This window comes from Lactuca virosa, chromosome 3 (genome assembly GCF_052849685.1).
Source record: "Lactuca virosa cultivar CGN04683 chromosome 3, Lactuca_virosa_CGN04683_v6, whole genome shotgun sequence".
NCBI classification, from domain to species: domain Eukaryota; kingdom Viridiplantae; phylum Streptophyta; class Magnoliopsida; order Asterales; family Asteraceae; genus Lactuca; species Lactuca virosa.
In genome coordinates, this window is record NC_136428.1 from 218,108,807 (window position 1) to 218,128,600 (window position 19,794).

At 38.6% G+C, this 19,794-nt stretch overlaps 2 protein-coding genes across 2 annotated transcripts; one reads left to right on the forward strand and one right to left on the reverse strand.

The window, feature by feature from the left end:
* Nucleotides 1–4,575: 4,575 nt before the first annotated feature.
* On the reverse strand, nucleotides 4,576–7,399 carry LOC145166990 (golgin). The gene is made up of 11 exons (XM_079086060.1): nucleotides 7,269–7,399; nucleotides 7,133–7,195; nucleotides 6,973–7,023; nucleotides 6,781–6,885; nucleotides 6,597–6,689; nucleotides 5,729–6,517; nucleotides 5,581–5,642; nucleotides 5,390–5,486; nucleotides 5,221–5,300; nucleotides 4,899–5,150; nucleotides 4,576–4,764 (listed from the first exon to the last, which is right to left on the reverse strand). Exons 1-11 carry the CDS (start codon nucleotides 7,359–7,361, stop codon nucleotides 4,728–4,730), a joined length of 1,722 nt encoding a protein of 573 aa, XP_078942186.1. The 5' UTR covers nucleotides 7,362–7,399; the 3' UTR covers nucleotides 4,576–4,727.
* Nucleotides 7,400–7,627: 228 nt separating this feature from the next.
* LOC145166989 (Pentatricopeptide repeat (PPR) superfamily protein) lies at nucleotides 7,628–10,185 on the forward strand. The gene has a single exon (XM_079086058.1). The coding sequence runs from the start codon at nucleotides 7,628–7,630 to the stop codon at nucleotides 9,731–9,733; it is 2,106 nt and encodes a 701-aa protein (XP_078942184.1). The 3' UTR covers nucleotides 9,734–10,185.
* The last annotated feature ends 9,609 nt before the right edge of the window (nucleotides 10,186–19,794 follow it).

Sequence of the window (19,794 nt, forward strand, 5' to 3'; positions counted from 1 at the left end):
ATGATCCTCAAAAATAAATAATTAAAAGTAACATACCTGAAAATCCGGATGTTACACGTACTCAGCTGAGTTGACTCAGTTGACTTTTTGGACTTTTGACATTGACCTTTTTTTACCAAGTTTGACCTAGGGGTATTTTGGGTATTTTGATTATAAGTTAAGTATGCTCATGTTCCAATGAATATGTGACCGGTAGAGCTGATATTCGGAGTAATGTCCTGTTCAGCGATCTTTCAGACTGAGAGGTGAGTTTCCTTCACTATACTCGTGGGTCGAAGGTACCAATATCGGCCCACTAGATTATGTTGGTAGGATAATAATTGTCTTCATGACAATTTCATGTATTGCATGTATATGTTTGTTTTCTCTGTGGCTCTTACTATATGATTATATGCTAGCTGTAGGGATGAAATAGACCCGATACCGGTTGAAAGAGACCGAAGGGGTTGAAATATACCGAGTACCGGTTCAAATATACCCAATACCGGTTGAAAGAGACTGAAGGGGGTGAAATAGACCCAATACCGATTGAAAGAGAATGAAGGGGTTGAAATATACCCAAGTACCGATTGAAAGAGGCCGGAGGGGGTGAAATAGACCCAGTTATGTTTTGACTGTTACGTATGTATGGTATGGGGTATTTTGGAGGAGCTCATTAAGCTTTGTGCTTATAGTTTTCAGTTTATATTTCAGGTACTTCCAGCTCGAAAGGGAAGGGCCCATGTTTTCCGCATTACGTGATTTTGAGATTTTGTACTATGATGTTATTTCACTATGATATACTTTGGATGGTTTGATATGAATACTTAATGGCTTTTGGTTGGCCTAAAATTGAAATATTTACTTATAGTTTTTAGGATGTTACATTTGTTCTTTAGACGGTTGCACATCGTACATCTCTTTTTTAAACGGGGCATATATGTTGTGCCTTCCTCGGTCTCGGTCTCCTCTCCTCTTCCCCCTATGTTTCCCAAATCAGCTCGTTGGGATAGGGACGTACCTTTCTTTACGGTCGATCGGATGTGAACCTCCTTTCTCGGTACGTCGCTTTCTGGCACTCTCATCTTCCTGTCTCAAGAATCTGTTAACTTTCCTTATCATTTCCTTTGTGTTCACCCATTCTTTTCCCACCATCCTCCTAAACAAGTCTCCTTTGAGTAATCCATACGCGAACGCCGCGATGATCATTGGGTCATCTTGAGTTGGCAATTTTCGGCTGATCTCATTGAACCTTATGAAATAAGCCTTAATGGACTCCCATTCCCTTTGTCTATAGGAAAATATGGAGTGAGCATGTTGTTGAAACCTTCGCTGTTGGATGAAACTGTTGCAGAACTTCGTGCAAAGTTCCTCAAAACTCCCAATGCTTCTGGGTGGGAGACTTTCCAACTAATATCGTGTTGACCCATTGAGAGTACCCGCAAAATATAGGCTCTATAGCTTAGGATCCATGGGAATCATTTTGATCGCCCATTGGAAATTTTCTACATGGTCATCCGGGTCTCCAGAGCCGTCGTAAGATTTTACCCTAGGGCCCTTCAATCCTGCCGAGATTGGAGTGTTGTTTATTTCACCGGTGAATGGCGACCTGAAGTTCCATCCCCCGACCATTTTATGGTGGTCCTCAGTGTGTCGGTGCCTCTGAAAAGCTTTATTCCCTTGCTCATCATCTCCCTTTCTTTATTTATTCCTTCTTTTACTGCGCTTATCACTATAATCACTCAAATGATCTATATGAATGGAAACTCGATCCCACTCCTTATCCCTCATTTCTTTCTTCTGATTTTCCTTTTCTCCACACCTCTTTTATGTTGCCTTGTACCTTTTAAAGTCCTCAAACTATTCCAACTCCTTATCTTCTTTTTCATGTTCTTTTGAAGTACCTGCCATATCACGTTTCTTAACAACAGTCGTCACCTAAGGTATTTCCACTTGCGCCTCCAAATCTTGCATTCTTTGTAACGGACTTGCCTCTTCAGTTAAATTATCGATAGTGTTGCCGATAGTGACCATTTGTTTCTCGTCTGGCGGACGGTGCTACTTGATGAATCTCATATTTTAGGGGGCTAGATAATCATATGCGGGGTGATAGTGGTTCGTCCGGAGACAAGCCATACTTAAGAAAAAGAGTAAACGTCAGATGTTCACCGAACGTTTAACCCGAGAGAACGCTCTAATGCTTAGGTCAGATGCATGCTTAGGTCAGATGCAAGATATGGGTAATTAAAATCGAATTGTGAGTGAAATGAGGTTGTCAAGAGCATACCTATTCGTGGTTGAATTATTTTGCCTTTATACTTTCTTCGCACGGGGAAATGGTGATGAGGACGATCCGAATAGGTTCACATCTCATCGTCATTAATGCGTCCATTGCCAAAGATACAAAAATAGTACTTATGAACTATCGATAATCTTGTCATTCTCGTTATATAAGCTGTATCAAACCGTTGGTCCATGACATGCTATTTATGTGGCGTTCCCTATGTTTCCTTGACTTGACACTCGTGAATACTAGCTCACAACATTTTTTGCAAGTCAAGTGATCCGACTTCATTTTCCTGGGTTCGGCACTCCACGATACGTTCGTCCTTATATCAGTGGTTCGGATTCGGATTAACCGAACCACTTCTGTTTGGAGGTGACATACCTCATTAGGCACCTACATACCTCCTTGAAATGTGTTTAATTCATCCGAATACTGCTAAACATTATTGATCTTCCTAGTTTCTCATTTTTCACATTCTCATTCCTAGTTGCGTTCAATTGAGCTTCCTTCAACACTTCTATAATACAAGAGACCACTTCAATCCTCAAAGCTTTAACATGCATCATTTCACTCGCTTCTTTCCTACTCAAAGCTTCAACTACTATAATTGCTTTACCAGGATGGTAAAAACCACACGATCATAATCTTTAAATAGTTCTATCCACTATCTTTGTCTCATGTTTAAGTATTTTTTTATTGAATATATATATATATATATATATATATATATATATATATATATATATATATATATAATAATAATAATAATAATAATAATAATAAAACTTTGTGATCTGTATAAAACTTGTACTTTGTTTCATACAAATAATGTCTCTAAGTATTCAAGGCATGAATGAAAACTCCTAACCCCATGTCATGGGTAGGATAATTTCAATTTGTGTACCTTCAACATATGAGATACATAAGATATCACTTTCCCCTTTTGGTAATGGCATAGTCCAAATCCGTGCATCATTGTAAGCTTCAAAATCTTATGTTCTTTATGGTGATGTGAGGATGGGTTTCTTATAGAACCTTTTCTTCGATCCTCAAAACCTTGTCTTGAACTTGGTCCACTCATATTTCACTCTTCCAAGTCAACGCGGTCAAATGACTCAAAAATATTGAAAACATTTCTACGAATCATCAGTAATAACCAACCAATCCAAGAAAACTTCTAATTTTGGTGGGGCTTTTGGCGACTCCCACTTTATGAATGCCTAAATTTTGGTTGGGTCTACTTTTATCCATCTTCGTTCACCACATGCCCGAGAAATTGTATATTTCTAATCCAAAATTTATATTTAGAAAACTTAGCATAAAGTTTCTCATTTTTCACATGTTTCAAGCACCAACGTTAAATCATCCCTATTCTCCTCCATGGTCTTAGAATAAAGGAGGATATCATCAATGAATGCAATAACGAAATTGTCAAGATATGACTTACAAACCTTATTCATAATGTCCAGAAATGTCGTTGGCGCATTTGTTAAGCCAAAAGGCATCACTAAAAGTTCAAAGTGTCCTTTGGTTTGGAATGTTGTTTTCTCCGCATATTCACTTCTTAATTTCAACCGGTGATATTCATATCGAAATTCTATCTATGAAAAATAACCCGCTCCATGTGTGGTTTACCATTTTTAATGATGTTTAATGATGATTCATTTTTCAGGTCAACCGAATTAAAAGAAGAAACTTGTTATATACGATATCGATCCTATTGACGTCGATCTCGTGTATGATATCGGTCTCATTTATGACCCCACGTCCCATCTACGACATCAAATTCACCTACAACACGGATCTCATCAATGTCATTGAACACGTCTAAGTCACCAATATGGAAGACAAATCGGTAGACATTGAAAGTAATCCAATTGTGCATGATGATAAACCCATACATGATGAGACGAGAGATTAAAACTCAGGGAAGAGAGAGAGTCAAGTTCGGAGAACGATTACGACATCATAGGAGCAACATGAGTTCTAACGAAGCACATAACTAAACCACACCCGCATCCCAGAGAGTTTGAGATTCAAATTATTTGAGAGCATCCCGGTCTTCAACTTTGGTTCCTTTATTTACAATGATCGTTTCTTAGATTATCCAAATGCAAAGGGAGCATGAGGGTGGTTCCTTTAGAATCTCTACTCCATTAGGATCCTAATAAAAAAAGTCGTTAAGGTTTCAAATCGGGTTGAGAATGAGTACGAGAAGGATTAAACGTTGGGGAGGTTTAGACCAAAAACAAGTGTAGCGGATGCAAACTCAAAACAATAAACATGTCTTATGTTATCAAATACATAAATTAAGTTTCATAAATAACTACTTATCATTTCATTTCTAATTTTTAAGGAGTCACAATGATCAAAAGGTCATATCTTCTATATGTATTCACAAAATTAACATTAAACCCAAAAAAATGTGATCCTACAAACCGAGCAAACAAGCCAGAGCGACTTATGGCCTTGGGCATAGCTCTTGAAATCTACTCAACCTTCAAAAACAAACAAATCTACTATCAAAATACGACCATATGCATCGCATATATCAAAATTCATCATCTTTTTGTATGAAATAATAACTAACGACAAAACTTAAGGACATCATACAAAAAGATCAAGAAATTACCGTTTCAGAAGCACTTTTGGATTATATGGAAACAAGTTTTTGTGGTGTAAACTCTCAATCGATTTCTTTAGCAGAAGTAAACAGTCCCTTGCATCATGAAATGGTTCTTTAAAGCTTTTCTGGTTTTTATGATCCGTTTCAAATGAATCATTCATCACTTTTCTTCGTTTTTTAGATGATTGGCTTCCAACTTCTTTGCAAATTGGGAATTTTAGAAAGGAGTCCCATTTATCGCATATGATTCGCAAGCACCTGAATATTTTTGAATTAATTAATTATTAAGCAAAAGATCTAAAAAAAACAGTAAGATAGTGAAACGTGCCTTAAAAGATACTCGGCACATGTAGCTCCAGTGTCTTTGGAGATAAGATAATCGAGAAGCACTTGATGATCATAATGTATCTGTAAACAATTGAGGGTAAGACTGTAATTTTGTAACCTTAAAATAATAGTATTTTTGAAACAAAATAACAAACTATCGAAGAACTTACCTCTGAAAGAAATATATGGAAAAGATGAACAGTTTCAAAAATATCCAACAGTAGGACAATTATATCCTTCTCATATACATCCAATGTCCAATCTTTCCTATTACAAATACCAAAAAAATATATATATGAATAAATACCAAAAAATATGTATACACGAATAAAAAAATTAAACTATAAGTTATGTTTCTCACTGTTGTTTGTTGCAAAAAGGCATGTCAGTTAGCAACAAGAGAACTTCAAACAGCATATCATCCTGCAATTCAAAGATGAAACAAAAATAAAAACACTAATAAACAAAATATTTATGAAAAAGGAAAAATGAAATAAATCAAGAACAACCTCATGGATATAAAGCTGTAAAAAAGATTCTGCAAATTGGCTGCATTTCACAAGATGCTTTTTGAGCCACTCATGAATTGCAATAAATCCTTTTGTTTCTTGTAATCTAATCAAATGAAAACTACACTTCAAGTAAAGGAAAACAACTCGTCTTTGTAAATGTTGATGATGACAAGTTTCATCAAGAAGAAATGGAGAATCTTTAAGGCAATCATCTTGATTGGTGTCTGATTGATTTAAAGATTCAAATAGTAAATCTTGGAAGTGTTTTTCGATAAGATTCAACCATGAAACAATCATCTCACAATCTAGCTTAATGATAGAACTAAGTCTCATCATCAATACAAGAATCTTGTGTTGAATGTATTGAGAGATTTTTGTATAACCATTATTTTCAGCTTGATTGCTCTGATACCATGTTAGAAATCTTGGAAAGATGTTAAAGATTTCAAGAATCAATGGATTTTTGTCATCAGAATTTGAAACAATTGAACAAAACAACTGAAGAAGATGACCACAAAACTCATTGGAAACCGTGTTACATGACTCCCATGGTATATCTTGTAAGCAAGAAGAAAGAGTGTTTAAATAAACTTCCAAAATTTCATCATCTTCTTCGTGTTTCAGGTGTTTTAGAATATTTCGTAATACTAATATGATAGAGCTTGCTGAAGAATCATGATCCAGATGTTTGGTTTTTGGTGGGTTTGAAGAAGGTGAAATTGCTTTATGAATTATGAGCTTGAAGTGGATACATAGTGATTTGATGAATTCTTCCCAATGGTTTTCCTGTAAAATGTGTTTTTTGTAAGAAAGAATGGAAGAAATGAGGTGGAAAATGAATGGTTATTTACTTATTTAAACATACAGATGACATTGACACCACAAAATTAGATATGGCTACAAGAACATTTCCTGATAAATGTCGAACATATGGACTCTGGATTGCTAGCAAGAACACCTGTAAGAAAGAAATCAAATTGAGAGGCTTAATTTGAGTAATCGAGTTCATAATCTTGATTATAGAATGACATGAAGTGATGAAACTGTACCAATTCGTTTATGATCTTGAATACACATTCGGAAGCTGAAGAATGGCAGATTGAGCTAACGATGGTGGATTTGCTATTACTAGAAATTTCGTTTACTGGGTTGCCCTGTGTGTAAAATACAAGCTTGATTGAGCAACGATGGCGATGAACAGTAATCAACTCGAATTAAACTACAACGAAAGAAGCACCAACATGATCACCAGAGGCAAATTCGTCAGTCCAAAGCTTTATTTGATTTGAAACCTAAAACATGGAAATAGGGTTTTGCATAAACTGAGGATTCAAATTTCAGTAATTGAAGTACGAATTCGTGTAATGGTATATGTAAAACGTTAAGTTGGTAATTAATGACCTGAGAGAGTGTAATTAACAGCGATTTCTCTTGTTCTTTGGTTATCGATTCCGTTGATTTCGCCTGAGAAAATTTAACGGGAGATGATAAAAAGAGGGAAAGAGGAAAGAAACAATGTGAAGAGAGAACAACTTACTGTGAATGGATGGAGAGAGTTGTGTATGAGACAACAAAGGCGTGAGTATTGAAGCCGGAGCATCTCGCCGTCGCCAGAGACGATTGTTGACATTTTTGGTTGTTCGAAATTTGCGAGGGAAAAAGCACGAAAGAGAAATGAGAAAACAGGGGTTCGCTTATCGCTTATCTTATACTCGTTAACGACATTTTCTTTAAAATAACAAATAAAAACTCATGTGGGTTATACAACGAAACCCTAAATTACCCATGATCAGATACCATTGATACAGCAAGAAAGTTGATTTCTTCTCTCCGGTTTCTTTTTTGATAAGCGAAATACAAAATCAAAAAGCAAACAGGCAACAAGTTCCATTTTTTATGTCATCACCTCAAGAAGCCATTTCACTAGCGACACTTCTAATCCAAAAATGCACTTCCATCAACTCCCTCATAAAAGCCCGTCAACTCCATGCTCGAGTCATCACTGCCACACCCCCAATCCGAAAATCTCCTTACCTAAACAACAATCTCCTCTCGATGTATTCAAGATGCGGTTCCCTCTTACACTCACACATTGTGTTCGACGAAATGTCTCAAAGAACCATCGTCTCTTATAACGCCCTCATTGCTGCCTATTCTCGCAGTCGCAACAACGCCCATATAGCATTTGACCTACTGAAGCAATTAAACATCGAAGGATTCATACCAAATGGGCCTACTTTCACTAGCTTACTACAAGCATCTTCTTCCCTTCAAGACCTTCTTCTAGGATCTTCTTTACATACACAGATTGTAAAATTCGAATTCTTGAGTGATACATTAGTTCAAACTTCTCTTCTTGGTATGTACTCCGATTGTGGCGATTTAGAGAGCTCAAAGAAGGTTTTCAGTTGTATACTCAAAAAAGATGCCATGGCTTGGAATTCCATCATAGTTGGACACATGAAAAATGAAAAGATCATTGAAGGACTTTATTTCTTTAGAGAAATGATTAATTCTGAGTCTTTTCCTACTCAATTCACGTATTCAATGGTACTCAACGCTTGTAGTAAATTACAACACCATAACATCGGACAACTCACTCATGCGAAAGTAATTATATCCGGATTACCCACGGATCTTCCATTGCTTAATGCGTTGCTAAACATGTATTCCAATTGTGGGGACACCAAAACAGCACTCAAAGTTTTTGATAACATCGAGAAACCAGATTTAGTCTCATGGAACTCGATATTATCCGGGTTATCTTCAAATGGAGACAAGGACAAATCAATCAAAATGTTTATCCACTTTTCCAAAGTTTCTTATGTTAAACCCGATGACTACACATTCGCCATTATCATCTCTGCAACTCGATCATTACCTTCTTGTAACTACGGAAAACCACTCCATGCCCAAATTGTCAAATTAGGGTTTGATTCAAACGTGTACATTGCAAGCACATTGGTGTCGATGTATTTTGATAATTTAGATATCGAATCTACTCAAAAGCTTCAAAGTTCAATCCCGATTAAGGATGTGGTTTTCTGGACAGAAATGATCACGGGTTATGCTAAAACGGGTGATGGTTCTCACGCAATCAAATGCTTCCATGAAATGTCACAAGAACACAAGATCGATAGCTTTGCGATAAGTATTGTGTTAAGTGCATGTGCGGATCTTGCTTCTAATAATCAAGGAGAGATGATTCATTGTAGTTCAATTAAACTCGGTTTGAATATAGAAATGTCGGTTTTTGGTAGCTTGATCGATATGTACGCGAAATCCGGTGACCTAAAATCGGCGGAATCGGTTCTTTCCGAGATCAAAACCCCAGATTTGAAATGTTGGAATTCGATTCTCTCGGGGTATGGCCACCATGGGAAAGTGGAGAAAGCGTTTATGATCTTTGATGAGATAGTGAAACGAGGGTTAATCCCAGATGAAGTGACGTATCTTTCCATGCTTTCTACGTGTAATCATTGTGGTTTGATCGATAAAGGGAGGTTGTTATGGAGTTCGATGAAGGAAAACGGTTTGATTCGTGGAAGTAAACATTATTCTTGTTTTGTGGGTTTGTTAAGTCGTGCGGGGTTACTTGAAGAAGCTGAGGAGATGATTATGGAAATCGATGAATGTAATCTTGAAATGTGGAGGAGTTTATTGAAGTCGTGTATTGATAGGAGGAATGTTGAAGTGGGAAGTCGTGTGGTTGATAGGATTATGGAGATTTGTGAAGAAAATCTTGCTACGAATGTGTTGGTGACGAGTTTTTATGCGTTAATGGGACGATGGGATGATGTTGCAAATATGAGGAGGAAGATGAGAGATGTGGGTGAGAAAGATGCGGGGTTGAGTTGGATTGAGTTGTGGAGGAGTACACATGTTTTTTGTTCGGGAGATGAGACTCATCCGAAGGTTGATGAATTACGAGACGAATTGGTGTCATTGCAAATGAATTTGATGAAATGTGAAGAAGATAGTGTTCGATTGTTAGATATGTGAAGTGGTTGATCTCGATCATACTAATATATGGATAAATTACAAGGGAAGCTCTAGGCTATATTATATAGGTCACAACTCATAATACAAAACATGTGCCAATCTAAAGAGCTATCAATATGTACATCAATATACGGCCATTTGAATGTTTAAACCGGAACCAAACTCATTCTATATAGGAAGACTTTTTATGAAGATATCAACAATCGGGAACTCAAAGTTTCACTTACATGTAGAATGCAAACATGCCCCAATATGATTTGTCACGTATGGATGCATATTAATCTCATTGTGCTTGGTTTTTTTATGTTGAACAAGATTCGTTAAAATATAGATAATGTATATTGTCACAATATATTATAGTGGCTTTAGTAGGAGAGTGTATGATGCACCAAACCCTACCTCGAATGCTATGTGGACGAGCTATTAATGAGTTGTTTTTAGAGTTTCAAGGTTATGATGTATCTTTAAGTTTTGTTTATTTCATAAGTATTTTAAAAAGTTTGTTCATGTTATCTTAATTAATGTTATCTTAATTAAGGATGATATTGTTTTTTTTTGAACGGCAACATAATATTAAAAGAACAAACTAGCCAGAGGCTAGGAGATACAAACCGGAACAGAAACAAAAAAACAAAATTACTGAACATTTGACTAAAGCCTAGAGTAGCATTCACGAATGGGATCACTACACCATTCATCCCATCTAAAAGCTTCACCCTTCCGCTTCCTCGCATTGATCCATAAGAAAGACAACGATTGCACCTCGTAAGCCAGCACCAAGTGGGATTTGACACTCGAGGAGTGAGCCTTCAAGTTTCGAAAATTCCAAACCACCCATATAAATACTAGCATAATTGCTTCGTGAATGGTTAATAGCCATTTATGCCCACCCAACATCATTTTACAGTTTAGTAGGTCCCGAACCAAGGGAAAAGAATAGTCCAGTAAGCGCCACCAACTAGAAACTCTTTGCCAGACTACCTTTGTTATCTCACATTCAACAAAAATATGATTCTCAGTTTCTGGAGCACCACCACATAACCTGCATAGATTAGATGATCCAATGCCAAATCTAGATAAGTTAGCCATTGAAGGTAATCTACCATGGTTAATTCTCCATGCGAAAATGTTTAGTTTCTTGGGGACTAATGGGTTCCATTTCCAACTAACATCTGACCGGGGGAGAATAGATCTGTCGATGTGGTTCCTCAAAGATGATACTGAGTATAACCCTGATGCTTCTAACCCCCAACTCCAATTAACTGATCTAGTGTCATTTGTTGCCAACAGGAAGTGCTCCATGAAAGAAACCTTGTCCTTTTCGAGGAGTTTAGGGAGGTTAGCAATAACGCCCCAACATCCACTTTTCCTTCTAGCCACCGATGGCCTGGAGAAACCACCATCAGCTCCATATATAGACTTTATTACTTCGACCCAAAAACTATTAGGGTTTACTTTGAACCGCCACCACCACTTCCCTAGTAAAGCGATATTTTGAGCTTTCAAACTACCAATGCCCAACCCGCCACTGTCTCTAGATGCAAGAGCTTTATCCCATGCAATCCATGCAATTTTCCTGTTATCCTTATCTCTGCCCCAGAAGAAACGCATTCTGATCTTTTCCAGACTGTTGATCACTTTGGTAGGTACTCTATATAGAGAGAAATAGAAAGAACATAGACTACCTAGGACCGCTTTGCATAGAGTTAAGCGTCCCCCGAAAGACAAAGTGGAGGACTTCCATTTTGATAGCTTCGCCCCGAATTTTTCTACTAAAGGGTTCCAATGGACAGCTCTTGCCATGGATGCCCCTACTTGGAGACCAAGGTAGGTAAAAGGAATGGAGCCTATGGAGCAGTTAAAGATGATTTTAATATTTTAATATTATCATCATTGGTCATAACTTATCTTTTAAATTACATATAAGTCTTTCTTTATAGGATGAATATAGTATATTTATAAATAAGACATTTGTTATTATAGGTTTTCATGTTTTGAAATTTTATAAATTAACAAGAATTTGTGGAAAAATATCTTAAGGACAACGATTGGTATTGTCGTTATTTATTACCTCCAGTCCGGTCATTTATGTTTCATAATTTTCATATCATTTGGTATCATATGCCAAGTAAGTTGGTTGTGGAGTTGCAAACCATCGTGAATTTGGGATGAACGCGAAATGATTGACGTTCGATATATTGTTGGTAATTTTAGTATTGTCAGCATATATTTGGTGTAATTATTATTGTTGTCGAGACAGATTGGTTCAGTTAGTCATCCGAGATTGGAGGTGTGAAGTGTACACTCGAAGTGTTAAATATGAACTCGGGTATAGGGGGTTCCAGGGGCAGCACCCCTACGTGCGGGGTTCCAAAGGGTAGCTCCCCTGGTGGCGGGGTCTAGAGGCTGCTCCCCTAGCAGGATCCAAAGGGCAGATCCCCTGACGGTGGTTCCACTGACTGATCAACAGATAGGTCAAGGGGCACCGCCCCGAAACCTAAACAGATTTCTATATATGGAAAATGTCCATCCATGCAATTTCCTGCCAAAATCTACTCATGACATCATGGTGATGTAAGTGTCGATTGTGTCTAAAACCTACCTGTTTTGGCACCAATTTGGTGTAACCAACTTTGAACTACTTTTTCCATCCTTGTATAAATACAAGGTAATGATTCCAGTAATAGGGTTGATCATTAACATATACATCTAAAGAACACATAACATCACAAGGTATATTGTGTTTAAGATTTGGATTAGGCCTATAATCCAAATCAAATTTCTTGGATTATCCCACTTTTGAATTCGTATACCCCAGGCTATAAAGGGTGAATTACAGATTTCGGAAAGTGAAGTAATCATGATCCAAGCAATATCCAAGTTTTATTGTTATTCCAAAATCCTTATTTTCTAATATATTTCCTAATAGAGCAAGATAAAATCTTAATCAAATACATGTGATAGTTATGTAAGATTCAAATTCATATTGAATTCACCATCTGAGTATACAATATCTGAACTGGCCATTCCAGACAAAGAGAAGGATGATGGCTACCTTTTAGAGGTGTTTCACCCGAGTTTGTTTGAATCTTAGCCAATTATTTGGGAAGAGGATGAGGAATACATGACTAGTCCATTTTGTGACACCAATTTCGTTTAATATATGGAACCCGTTGATGAAATCGAAATTATTGAAGAAGACAGTGGTGTTGAAAATCAAATATCATGCCTAATGTTCATCATAATGGTAACGACTGACTATAATCTACACGACGAGTTTTTTAGGTTTTTCATTTTCATAAACATAATCTCCCTAAGTGTAGAGTTATGCGGATACAAACAAAACTTATAAGCCATAAAGTTACATCAGAAGAAATACAATAAATCTAATCACATAACTCAAGAGAAGATCCAAGTTCAAATAGATCTAATGAAACTAAACACAACGATATAGTTAAGAATCATACCCTTGAAGCCTTTGATTAAATTATTGCTGATTGTATGGATGTAAAGAGCCCAAACTAGAAATCCACTTCCATAGTCACACCCAAGAAACGCAGATCAGTAACCTTGACAGATCCCTCAGTGATCAACACCAAAACCTAAATGATTTAGGTTTCTGATCTAAAATCGTGTTATGATTAGGAATTTTGTGCCGCGATCCGTGAACACTTTTTGGATTTGAGAAAATTATGTTAACGAATCCCACTAGGAATACGTTAAATATAACATAACCGTTTTCTTTAGGACGACCTAGCTAAAAGTCTCAAATCTATCCTAGTGCCAGACCGGGCCCTCGCCCTCGCACTCGCACTAGGACCCTCCCACTTGGCGCCCTCGCGCCTAGGTTCAATTCCTGATGACAATCCCCGGTCTATAATAGGACAAAACACAGTTGGTCACCCCCCAGAACGACACGTGTTGCGCCCAAGGCGCTGTCCTCTATCTACTCCACACCAATAGGAGATGACCAGTAGTGGTGCACGATCCTCCAATGGGACTCCTCCACGTTCTGTCGGCCCAGACCGGACAAAAAGAACTGTTAGGATCATGCACAGAAAGGAACAAGTATAAAAGCACCTTTCTTCTCCAGAAGAAGGGATCGCCCTCTCTCCGTATCAAACCCTGATTACCTTATTCTCAGAAAAACACTAACTAGACTGTCGGAGCTTCATCCCAGGACCCCCTCTCGGACATCGACTGACGTTATTTCTTCATTCCTGTGATTACAGGGCTCAACTCAACCGGAATCAGCTAGTGACATTGTTAAGTCCAAAGCATGTATCGCAACATTTGGCGTCATCTTTAACACCCGTGTTTCTAGTCTAGGCACTAATGATGATGTTATAGTCTAGGTCAACCTTTGTAACTTGTTTTGAAATAATAAGATGTACTATTTGATTATTATGTGTTTTATGCTTAATTATTGTAATTTAATGAATTAAGAATAAAAATAAGCGTTGAAAATAAATATTAGATAAACCCAATATCTATAAAGGAAGTTGTAGTGGTCGTGACAAGGATTTCGGATATATAAAAAAATCCGAAATCCGAGTTATAACGAAGAAGTTATAACTTGTCGAAGTTTCGCGACAAAACCGGCACGGCGCCGAATGACGTAAAAAGTGAGTTTTTGATAAACTACTTTTTAGCCTTGGTGATCTAAATGAAAGTCGTAGAGTTCGTTAAACCGAGAATTTTCATAAAAAGAACGCCCAAATCTAACTTCGTATGAGGAAGTTATGATTTTTCTAAGTTTTAGCTTAGCAGTAGACAGCTAAAAACTCGACTTTTAGATCGAGTGACTTTTAGCCGACACAACCTAAACGAGCATCGAAGGTCTCATCAATAGTAGTAAAACGGTAAAAAGACAGACGAAAACGGACATCGGATGAAGAAGTAATGAATTTTTATCAGATTTTCCTGTCCCGGTCTGTTAAAAATAATAATATTAAAATTAAATTCAAAATTAGCCGACGGAGTCTAAACGAAAGTGGTAGAGCATAGTTTTACCTACGCGTGCATATAAATAACGTCGAAAACGGAGCTCGTATGCGAAAGTTATGGATTTTAGAAGTTTGAGACACAAAATTCGAGAAAAATGCTAAAACCGAGGAATTTCGCATGGCTGGGGTTCGGCCACATCACCTCGCATGCGAGCCCGCCTCGTGTCCGCCACGTGCTCGTTGCTGATTCGACCGAAGGTGCGGCCCAGTAAGAACTCGACGCGCCTCGCACCGGTGGCAGATCCGAAGCGAGCCATGTTCCTCGCCCTCGCATCCGACGCGTGTCGCACCCTTCTCGCACCGAAGGCTCGGTCCAATCCGAGACCGACGCGTGTCTCGCCACCTGCCCTGTCCGAGCCTCACTGCTGCTGCCGAGTGTCCCTTCCTTCTGCCGGAGCTCCGAACCTCGCCCCTATAAATAGAAGGGTTGCGAGATCTCCCGGGTAATTTTGGAAAATTGCCACTTTTCACCCCTTAAACAATATTTTTATCATTTCGACTTCCCCCGAAGCCCCGGGATCATTTCCAACATCCGAAACACGTTCCGGAGTGCCCGAAGAGCCCGATAAATTTATCTTTTTGGTTTGAAGCCCAACCCTCGCAAGGCCCGGTTTTTGGGAAAACATCCGAGTTTTATCGGAAAATATTATTTTAAGAGACGAGGTGCTACCCAATCATCGTCTTAACATGTGAGTGTATAGCCACTTTCATCTTACACATAGATATGAAGAATTTTCTATAAAATACGTGCTATGTGTAATTATATTGATTGTTTATTTGAGATGACTGTTGAATGTATGTTTTATACAAGTTTTAAACTATATATTTATTTTTATCTACAAATATGTTGGGTAAAACATGGGTAGATGAAATAATTGATGTGTGTTAAAATGATGAGGGGCCTCGATGTTGATGTTGATGTTGTTATTGTTGTTGTAGTCATCTAGCGGAGTATAGATGACGACCACGAACCTTTCTAGACAGTCCAGTGGAACGCTAGTAGGTTCGCAACCTGTAGGTGATGGTGAACTATATGTTCATTGGTATACTCCATCCCCCTCATGGTTACCTTAAGGACATGTATGGCTGTGGAATCCCCTTAGCAATAGTGTCCATCCTGATGATGATCCTTAGGCTAGGTCCCTTGTGATAGGTGTTTAGGGACGTAAAGTGAGGATAACGGGAACGGGTAATCAGGGTAATTGTTGGTTGATGAAATTAATAAATTTATTGTTGGTTAATGAAATTAATAAATTTATTATTTGTGGGTTGAAAACCCTATATGCTCACCAGGCTCCCAAGCCTGACCCACTCAGTTTTTTATATTACAGGTAGTGGACCCAGAGCATAGTTTGGATGATGACGAGGGATTTTTGGATTATAGGCCAGTAGATGTAAATATCTGTTGTAAGGCTTATAATGTACTGTTTATGCTTTTGGTCTGTATCGGAAAATGACATCCCGAGGTTTTGATATATAATGAAAATATATATTTCTTTAAGAAATGTTTTGATAAATTTTTATCATGTTTTGTTTTGGGGACAAATTCTACACCATCTTTTAAAAGATTACTCTGATTTTATTTTAAAAGCATAAATTAAACCGGTCTTTTCTGGCCGAGAAATTTGGGGATGTCACATCATCCGGGCGTGTACTCAGAGTTACACAACCTTGATACGACTCTAGACTTTGGTGATGAAGGGAAAGGAACCTACGACACCGACAGATGAGAAATGAGTCCACTCATATCAATGTCATCGCTCGACGGCACACAACCATTTGCATTGTACATACAAGCCTCCATCCACATGCCAATAGCACATACATCAGGTCCAACAATGGTAACCACATCGGTAGCAATCGTCACCTTATGGCGACCGTCACCGGTCACAACAGAGCACCTGGTTACAACCACGACTACAACGCCTTAGTTAACAACGACTCAACAGTCACAACTACTGACCCATCAGTCACAACTGTCGACTCAGTAGTAACAATCAGTGATTTTTCATCCGCAATCGTTACCGCAGCAAGCAGGGACAAACACTTGGTCCCCAGGAACCATATTGTCCTCCGCACAATACCCAATGTGGAGCTATCAGTTCTCTCCAATAGCTGGAATGTTGCACATTCCACTTTTCGTTGAACAACCTCCGGTTTTTAACCCATACTTCCAACAGTTACGGGGATCCATCCCCCACGCACCGTCGTCGCAAGAATCTAACCCTCACTTGTCAGTGACGCAGCAGTTCAATACCCTTATACCCATGCTCAACAGCCTTAGGGATCGAGTCTGAACATGCTCCAGCAGCCGAAGTCGGGCTCACAACTGCAACAAAGCATGCAATCGAGCTCTCAGCAGCAACCGTACATCTTGCAAACAGCGATGTATAACCAAGCGTACGGGAACCTGTATTATGCTCAACAATTCATGATGTACGGTGGCTTTCCATATCCACACATGGAAAAACCAGTGAGAAACACCAGCTCTGCTTTTTTCCATGAACTATTGCAGTATGAGATCCCACACTCAACGATGATACCAAACATTCCCAAGTATGATGGTACAACCGAGCTTGACGAGCATATAGACACTTACGAATAGACGATGACGTCACTGAGGATGGACAAGCAGTTCATTTGTACGTATTTCCCTGTTACGTTATCGGGAAACGCCGGACAATGGCTCAAGGCACTACGACCGGTCAACATCTTGAGTTTCGATTAGTTACGATACCTTTTGCTGAACAGTTTCATGCAACTAAGGAAGCGCAAGGGAGATACGAACTCAATAATGGCATGCAAGCAAAAAGAAGGAGAGTCGATACGGGCGTATTATGATAGATTCGGTATGGCGAAGATCAACGCCCCAGGCCATCAGGAGTTCCTTGTAACTAGTGACATCGCCTAAGGGCTTCTCGCTGTACCTTTGTCGAAGAAGATGCAAGGGACGGTAACTCGGTTGAGAGATGAGCTCTAGTATAAAGTCGAGAAGTATCTCTTATAGATCGAAGGTGAAGAGAGAAAATAAGCCAATTCAAAAGCTATTGCCAATGTGTACATTAAGCAAGAAGAAGCAGTCTCTCGTCCCAACACTGGCCATTGAGAGCGCCAGGACGGAGGCCACGAAAAGCATAATCGGCACTCACGACACCCATCCCGGAGATATCATCTATTTGGCAAAGACGAGTATTGGGGCTACCAAATCGGTGTCCACACCATCGAGAAAACTCCTCCGAAGATGGAAAAAGAAAAGGGTAGGTATTGTGAGTATCACAAGAGCAAAACTCACGATATCGGCAAGTACACGGTGTTGAAGAAAGAGATTGAAGAAAATCAGCTAAAAGGCGACCTCTGTGACATCGCAAAGGACCTAAGATCCAAGTTCGATGCCAATTATAAGAATGCTCGAGCTCGGAAAGACGCAATCAAGCACCCAGAGAAAAAGAACGACATCTTCACCATCTCTAGGCCACGCAAGAGGGTCGAACCCCACAAAGCAAAGGATGACACCGAGGTATTATCCGGTAACATAATTAACGTCAAATTCTCGATTGATGACCCTAGGCCACCAGATTGGGATCCCAGGAATCCACTCCTGATCACTGCCTACATACGCCAAATGCAAGTCCACTGTGTCTACATAGACAACGGTAGCAGCACGGAGATACTGTACGAGCATTATTTTAGGAAGTTGCCCACCTCTTGGAAAGAAGGATTAAAACCCCCTCCAAGTGGACCATTGATAGGCTTCATAGGGCACATCCTATGGCTATTGGGCATCAAACATTTACCACTTACCTTGGTCAATCACAATGGGAGGGATAGAATCACGCGAACGATCAAGTTCTCCATGATACGCCTCCCAGTAGAGCATAACCTCTTGCTCGAGCGACCGATGCTTTTCCAGTTGCAGGTTATACCATCAACAATCCATGGTACCGTCAAGTTTAGCACACTCGCTAGGTCAACCGTAATAGTCACTATCAATCCACGAGCACAACACTACTAAAAACTCATCGTCGCACCATGTCACAACCCCAAACCAGAACGACGGAAACGTTCGGGGGCGGAGGACGTCATGTTTAGTATCACAACACATGAATCATAGTAATCAAAGTAACAAACAACCATTGCATTAATATGAAAGTGTTTACAAAGTATGTGATTCACAAAAGATTGACTCCAAAGTAAATAACAAAACAAGACATGAAGCTACTATGCTCCATCTTCTGAATCCCAGAGCGCGTACCTGTCTACTATTCTCCTGAGAATACAAGTTATTTTGAAAGAGTAGATCAGCATTTAAGTCGGTGATTTCATAAGTATTTTAGTGATGTAAAGTAAACTAAAAGTTCTTTTTAGAAAAGTCCGCATGTTCCTTCAGAAAATCCTATATCTTCTGATGTAATGAAAGATAAGTAAAAATGACTCTACAATTCCTTCTATGAGTACTAAATGGATACAAGTTATATACAATCCAGATCAAACAGACAATCGGTTGTGTGAATCTGCCCTAAGCCCACAACCAAACAAGGAACAGGGAATGAGGCGGAAAGCACACATCCCATTGTTTGTTAGATTTTCATTATAGACAACCCTGGCGTATTCATTTGGTACTTACGGAGTTAACTGTAATAGTTCCTTTATTTGATGAAAACATTCTTTAAGAAAATCATATATTTCCTTTAGTAAAAATGGTAACCACAATAGTTCCTTCTATAATCACTTAGTTTATACTAGCTATATATAATCTAATATCGAACAGATAGTTAGTTGTGTGAATCTGCCCTAAGCCCACAACCAAACTATCAGTTTCTAGTTTAGCCTACTAAATGTTCTATCGGAAACGTATGTTTTTGTACTAGAAAACGGTATATTAAATTTGTATACTATGACCTGACCCATACCTGGTACTCCTTATGATTACTTGGCGTATACAGAATATATATATATATATATATATATATATATATATATATGAGATCGAATAAATAGTAGAATGGGTGCATCTGCTCTAAGCCCAGAACCAAACAAGGAACAGGAAATGAAGCG

What these genes read in the sequence shown, in the direction of transcription:
- LOC145166989 (XM_079086058.1), top strand. Translation starts at nt 7,628, where the DNA reads ATGTCATCACCTCAAGAAGCCATTTCACTAGCGACACTTCTAATCCAA.
- LOC145166990 (XM_079086060.1), bottom strand. Translation starts at nt 7,361, where the DNA reads ATGTCAACAATCGTCTCTGGCGACGGCGAGATGCTCCGGCTTCAATAC. An exon ending in AATTTGCCTCTGGTGATCAT is followed by an intron (nt 6,886 to 6,972) that starts GTTGGTGCTTCT and finishes TTTTACACACAG; the next exon opens with GGCAACCCAGTAAACGAAAT. An exon ending in CCTTTTTGCAACAAACAACA is followed by an intron (nt 5,487 to 5,580) that starts GTGAGAAACATA and finishes TATTTGTAATAG; the next exon opens with GAAAGATTGGACATTGGATG.